The sequence below is a fragment of the Phaethon lepturus genome, unplaced genomic scaffold, assembly GCF_000687285.1.
Source record: "Phaethon lepturus isolate BGI_N335 unplaced genomic scaffold, ASM68728v1 scaffold41184, whole genome shotgun sequence".
NCBI classification, from domain to species: domain Eukaryota; kingdom Metazoa; phylum Chordata; class Aves; order Phaethontiformes; family Phaethontidae; genus Phaethon; species Phaethon lepturus.
The window spans coordinates 10,151-17,574 of NW_010537788.1; the positions used below are offsets into that span (position 1 = coordinate 10,151).

The following is a 7,424-nucleotide window of genomic DNA, read 5'->3' on the forward strand; positions in this document are numbered from 1 at the left end:
ACAAAATCTTCCAGTACAAGATACACAGCTCCTCAAAAATGCCTCCCCTCCTTCACAAGAAGTCTCAAATGGTGCCAGAGCATTTGACTATCTGCAGGGCCTCAAGTCTTTATATTTTAAAGAATTTCTTAGGCAGCACTCCCAGCTGTCGATCCTGGTGTAGCCAAAACAAGAGACAGTGCAAGCCCAACAAACTCCAGTGTTAGGCATTTTTTTGGCACTGTAACAGTGATAAAGCACTTATCACTGGGGCACCCCAGCATCTCCCACAACACATGTGTGAAGGGAGGTAAGGAAGAAGGGTAAAGCAGGCTGTTCATCGTGGGACAAGCTCTAATACCAATAGCAGACAGTGTTTCTCATACTTCACATAAATAATCTCCAGATACTGATAAAAGTGCAGTGGCTGCAGTCATCCAAGTCCTTGGGGTTATATTTATTCAAGTACGCAGTCAAGTCAGGCTCTTCCAATTATTCACTGGCAAAGCACAGAAGGACCAGATACTGCCTTTGGTGGGTATACTTTACTTGTAGCGCAGTTAGGAACGAAAGTACAGGTGGTGGCTTCAGACATAAGAGTAACGTAACAACCGGAAAATAGCTAGGTCTCATTACATTTTTGCATGGCAATAATGAACACGCAAGAGTGCCCAGCAAATGAGGGCATGGACATGCAATATAATACTCCTTTGTGCCAGAGAGATCTGTAATATAGTCATTTCTCCAAATCAATTCTTTTTAGCATCTTTTGTCTGACTACCTAAAAGGAAGAAAAAAAAAAAACCACCCAAGAAACAAAAACCAGGAAAAGTAAACTGCACTTACCATTAATTACTTAAGCGCTGAAAAAGCTGCTAGATTGACTCTGTATAGCAGCTGCTTAACAACACTCTGCAGTATAAACAGGAAAAGTGATAGGACTTAGTAGACAAAATAACTAACTGCACCAAAATCGGCCAGGACGTCCCTAACCTGCCTTGATTTGGCATGTACACCATTGGGTTTTGTTAAGAAATCAAAGTAGTCAGCACTGTGCGTTTTTTAATCTCATCCTGATAATTACTAGCCTGCTGGGGCAGTGACTCAAACCTGCGGAAAGGGGGAAGAGAGTACTGCTTGATCCTAGTCTCTCTCCTTCGGTACTGAATTTTTGCAGAGGTCTCATCTTAGTATTAACACGCCTGACCATACTTTGTTCACGGGAACAGTGACCCTTCTTCGAGGCAGTAGACAGCTGCAGGATATAAATATTGTTGCTTTTAATTAAAAGTTGCCATTTTCTCTGTGTCAGACCCCTCAAAAAAGCACAGGTTAGCCAACTACTAATGTCATAAGCACAGTAATCAGGCTAGCTATATGAATGAAAATGGGATCATGAAGCCAGACCCTGGACATGCATGACAAACAGTACAATGACAGCCAGGGAACATAACTTCATTCTGTATTTTACAGTGGAAAGAGACTAAGATCTAAGATGAAGTCTGCTTTCCTTATCTCCAGCTTGACTGTTTTTTCAATCTGGGCACAATACTGATTTCATACGACTTTAATGATGCAGAGATCAGAAAGCTACAGTCAGTGTGCAGCCAGGGAATCACGTAATCAGGAAAGTAAGATGGTTTAAAAGTGACCAGTTTTTTTCTGTCCCCCACCCCCAATTACTATCTAGTGACTTTCAGAAATTTAGTGGTTGATTGCATTTTATGGCTTCAGGGTTTTGCAGCACTAGGTTTTGATTGTTGTATGTCTCCATTTTCCTGCAGGTGATAAGGGAGTGGGGCAAAGGGAATTCTTACACTCTGGAAGCTGCTTTCATTACCGGCTCTTGCATTTCTGTTGCAATAAAATCTGTTTTGTTTTGGGCACTGATTCATGTCTACCGCAACTTTGGGCAGGGGCTGAGAGAAAGAAGTAAGTACTTATAAAGGTTAACTTAATTATGACGGTTGTAGCCTATTGTATCACAGTCACAATTAAGTAGAGAGGTTGCCGAGAAGAAAAGTTAGGGATAGTCACAATAAAAGGTAGATCCCTAATGACATCAAGCACTACTGCAGCCTCAGAATTTACTGGCCTGACAAAGTTCAGAAGCTTGGATGGAACACAAGCGATCTCTCCCTGAAGAAAACTGACAGTATCAAAGTTGCTTCCAACATATGCAACAATTGCTGCTATCCAGAAAAACAGACCTATGTGGAAAAATCTCCTCTATACAAGATACACGTAATTTTTCTTTATCATGCTGTATAACTGCCTTACAATAACTAAGAGAGACCCAATAAAGGGACCTAGAGCGCCACTAATCTTAAACTACCCAAACCTCCTTTTACATGAAGGACATAAATACTGCTAGGCATTGGCGTTGACTGATCTTCCTTTCTTTCTTCCCACAGTGTTTTCTTCCTATGGAAGGATTGACTCCTGAGCATCCCCCTTGTGTTCTGTCTGCAGCTCTTACAGAGTCAAATGGTAGCTGGGGAAGTTCTGATCAGCTGCTGGCATTCAGGATGTGAGATAATGGGTCCGTTTCACAGAGGTAGAGGAAGTTGCTCAGAAAAGGTCTATACATTTCTTGGTTCATATTCTGCCAGGGAACTGTAGCAGTGCAGCTGGTAACTTAGTTTAAAAATCAATGTGCTCTCGGGAAATTAACAGTATTCCTCTCAATTCAATGAGTTTTGCTGACAGGACAATGCATCTTTCACTCTGTTTTCCTGATGTTGCTTTGTAACTGCAGGAGGTTCACAACATGCATGTGAGTAGAGAATGTTGTTAATATAAATGCTGTTTTTCTGGATATACACAAACATAATGAAAATAATTTGCACACCATCTTTTATTACGGAGTCCGGAAGCGGATTGCCCTATCATCATTTCTCAGCTCAGATCTCTTGCGGAACAGAAGTCAAGCCCCAAAGTTGTTTTGATGACAGCTGTATTCCCTCATCTCCACCATGGCTGTGTGATAGCTTAACCCCAACAGAATGGCTAGGGCTCTTGTTCCTCTTCTGACTTCAGGATATTTTAATTTTTTTTTTTTTTTTTTTTTTTTAATCCCAGCAACACATGAAAGCTACGCAGCGTAATCTCATGCCTGCCTTTAGCGTATCTAACTGATGTGCCATTCCATACCCAAGGGTGACTGTTAAAATAAGCCTTTAATATTGCACTGTAAAAGTTCGATATTTTATTGATTGGAATCTTTACCTACTGGCTGCCTATTTTTTAATAAAGTATAAACACAGTATGTGCATGGATAATTATTTCTCATATCAGCAGCATGAGTTCAATGGGAAGCCTCTTTACAAACTAAGTATGGAAGAGGCTGGACCTGCAATTCACATCTGCTGTGAAAACCGCCATCACATTCCTTTTCAAACAGATCTTTAACTTGTGGTACCTGTACACTGCCAAAAGTAGTTAAAATAGTTTATTGTACCTTATTAGGGAAATCTACAAGGATGATCTCAAAACGTCTATAAAAAAGGTTTTTTCTCATCCTAGTCTTCTAAACCTGAAACAAGTCTATTTTATATAGCACAATGGAGACATGAAGAGGTTAAATGTCTATGGTCAGACTGCATACAGCTGACAATACCGAGAGAAAGCACCAGGGTACCAGCTGATGACTCTGACTTCATTCCACAAGTCAAAATGTGACTATGAATTGTTGCTGAAATGGAGGAACACAATTAAGCATGTTCAATCCTTTTCTAAAACAAGTAAACATGCAGCAGGTCTTGGCTAAAGCAGCAGTAAGGAAAGACTTTGATCTTGCAGTAGGCCTGTACTTCGTCAAAATTATCTGAAGAAAATAGGCTTGCACTATGCTCCTTTTATCTTCATAGCAAGGAGATGGCAGAAACTATTGTATCATTAGCAGGAAGAAAGTTGTGATTACATCCAAACCTTTCTCTCCCCAAAAGCAGAAATGTATTGTGATGCCTTGGATAATTAACCTTCATACTTTCACAGAAAAATGTTCTTATTCCTGACTAAGGTCTTCTTAAGTTCCTGTGGAAATCTGCCTGTTCTTTTTCACAAGGTCTTGAAGTTAATGCTTGTGTAGGTAAGAGCTAGTAGGCTGAATCTGTGAAAGTTTCCCAATACACAATCCTGTAATAATCTGCAGACAATATCTTTGGCCTTCTCCAAATCGAAACACTTTATTTTTTGCCCAGCCACTCTAATCCTGGATGTAGACAATCATTAAGCCAACTGGTTCAGACAAGCAACTTCACTTTTTCTGTTCTTAAAGCAGGAGATTAATCCAGCTAAATCCAAAGTTAACTTTGGGTAAATCCAAAGTTACTCATCACATTTTTAACTGGAATTTGCCCATAGAACACGAAAACAATGGGAACAAATCACACTATACCAAACAAATGGAAGCTACTGCTCTACATGTCATCAAGAACTTCCCCTGTCAAAAGCATTTAGCAAGTTTTACCCAGAACGATACATAAAAGGAGATTGCGGGTTTGGGTAATTTGCACCAATTCTTTATGTAACATCTGATAAATACACCAACATTTCCCCTTCTTTGATCAATCTTATTTCTCATATAACATGGAAAAGATCACACAAACAGCATGTAGAGAGGCTTCTTTTTCATATGCAGTAAAGCGCACCCAACAGGAAGAAAGAGTCCGAACCACTCATACACTTAATTTTTGCATTATTATTTTCTGCCTGTTCTTTGTTCAAGCCATTGAGTTCAATTTTTCATCATTACTGAAAAAATGAATCAACTTGCTATTTTCCCATCACTACCAAGCATCGGTAGCTTTAATCGCATTTCTCTGGGTATATTTTCCTGCTTTTCTGTTGGAGGACAATATATGAGACCAAACTATTTTACCCCATTGTAATCATGACTCCCCTTAAAAAAGCTTCAAGCTACTGCGCACATGCGCAACAGCTGATACTAATCTGGATTCCAGAAAAGTTAAAAGAACACAGCACAGAAAGACAAAGGTAATTTGACAAAGTAAGGAGGAGCGTTTAGGCCTTGCAATCTTCTGTGCCCCACAGTAACAATCATTGACTGGTAAGGCTAGTTCAAATTGTCTTTAGAATATAATCATGTTTTTACAAGACAAATCCTAATACCACTCTAAATGGTACATGCTTCTCTATCACTCCTTTCATTAGCAATGCAGTAAGTTATCTCGCAGTTGCACAAGGAATACAACACTCTCATCAAGAGGCAGGACTGCTGCACAAAGGGAGACCCAGATTAAATTAAACTTAGTATTTCAAGGAACGGCAGCAACAGGTACAAGCTGTGTTGACCTTCACATCCAGCACAAGAGATTTTTTTTGTACTTCCCGAGATGGCTGTAATCCATACTGCCACCCAACGCCTATGTGAACGATCTAGATTGCACTGCATCTTGGTACCAACATCCTTTTCTGCTTATCATGACACACTGCAGGGCAGCGGAAGACTAGAAAAAGATGGCCTCAAGCTTCACACAGGTTTTATGTCCAGATAGTCCTACTTTGGCTACTTTAAGTTCTCCTAACTCTTAAAAACCCAGGGTAAATTGATACAGCCATTTTTTAATCCGCCCAGCTGAACTGATTTTGTGCCAAAATTTTTGATGCTTCAGCTTGGAAAGACTGGGGGGTGGAACAAACAATGGTGGTTACAGCTCTCAATGCGAGAACAGGGCCATTTGAACTGAAAACAGTAAGATGACTTCACGCTGGCAAGACAAGTCTAGCAAATTGCATACAAACTGTCTCAAAGAATCATCTGCAAAATGAAGGTCCAGTCTTTGGCCATGCTTTTTCCCTGCTTTATGCATAAGCAATAGAGTGTCACTGCCACAGAAATGGTGTTTTGTTTTGGCCACGGACAGCAAGTTTGTCACAAGCCAGCCATGAGAAGATGGAAAACTCCAAGGCACCTTGTAAAGCAAATGAACTCCATTGAAAACAGCTGTATTACCTGCATAAGATACTTCCTCACATTTACCAATCATTTGACTGTTGACATCATGAACTGTTGGAATAGGTTAGAGATTAATTATGAAATCATAAAAACTCTTAATCATAATCATCAGCCACAAGTTTCATGGAAGAAGTGTCTAGAACGTGGTCACAGCATGCAAAGGTTAAGTATAGAATGGGCATTTAAACTACATCTTCAATCTTAAATTTACTAGGTATCCAAATTATCTGAGATTATTGCCCTTATCTATTTCTTTCCCCATTTTTCTACTCTTGGGCCTTCACAAAAGTAGTTAATGTAGCCCAACTAGTTGTACAGAAGATTTGCTTCAACTTGCACTGCAAATTCAGCTTTTATTTTGAAACTTGAGAAAAGACTGGTATCAGACATACACATTCAAAAAAGCTTTACATCTATTTCTAGAAAACAGATGCCACTGTCCCATGAGACAACGTATCAAAAACCCACACTGGACATTCGCCTTCCAAGCAAGTAACTGTGTATATCTAATTTTATATTCTCAACAGTCAAAACGCTGCTTTACAAATCCAACTTTACAAAAAGATTTTATTGAAAGAATTGAAAAATAGGTTTTCAACAATATTTAAAACAAGTTTTCAAAGCATTAACAATACATAACAGGTTTTTTCCTCTTTTAAAAACTCAGTACACTGCTTCATTCCATACTACTTCAGTTGTTAGTAACTTCTTAAAGTCTCTACTAGAGAATAACTTTTAAAAAAAATTTTTCCAAGCTTCCATTTTGGCCCTTTGTAGACTGGAAAGGATTTGCAGGTACAGCGATATTTACAAACCCCTATATTAAGAACACTGCTCTTAATCAGCAAAAACCTATTTTACCAGTGCAGTTTAAACAAGTTACTTTTGAGTAAGCTACATCAGCAAAATAAGCTTATATTGCCAATATAACCAGGTCTGCATTACAGTGTTTTTCTGGTTCAGCTGTGGTTTGAACAGAAGTTACCTACACTTTAAATAGTTAAATACGCAAAACTTCAGAGCTGTTTAAACCTCACTAGCCTGCTTCTGAATTGCTGGTTTGCGGATTAAAGGCCTTGCAAAGGGACTTTGTACAGTTCGATAAATTTGTAATGTATTAACACAATCTGGGTTGCGTTTCGACACAAAAGCAGCTAGTGCAATTAAAATCAACGCAGCTTTTTGAAGAAAAAGCAAAGATGAAAGTCATCATGTGACTTTCTTTCCATTAGTCAGAGATTGTAGCTCTCCACTTGGCTGATCAGTGATGCAAGTAAGACCAAGCAGGAATAGCTGTACGAGCACAACTGCAGAAGCCTCAAAGCCAGTAATGCAATTGCAGTATGTGATAAATTTAAGACAACTCCTAATCTAGATCTAGATCTAACCTAGAGAAAGTAGTACGTTTTGATTACAGATTCCATGAACTATGCACTCTGAGAACTGAAGTTTGGCAATTTAATCA

At 39.1% G+C, this 7,424-nt stretch overlaps 1 protein-coding gene across 1 annotated transcript in view; it reads left to right on the forward strand.

Moving 5' to 3' along the window:
- Positions 1 to 2,707, forward strand: part of LOC104620392 — a 12,270-nt gene extending 9,563 nt beyond the window's left edge. The window contains exons 7-8 of the mRNA XM_010286594.1: positions 1,764 to 1,911; positions 2,394 to 2,707. Coding sequence (XP_010284896.1) covers positions 1,764 to 1,911; positions 2,394 to 2,425 — 180 coding nt within the window. The 3' untranslated portion in view covers positions 2,426 to 2,707. The remainder of the gene's footprint in view (positions 1 to 1,763; positions 1,912 to 2,393) is intronic.
- Positions 2,708 to 7,424: the final 4,717 nt, after the last annotated feature.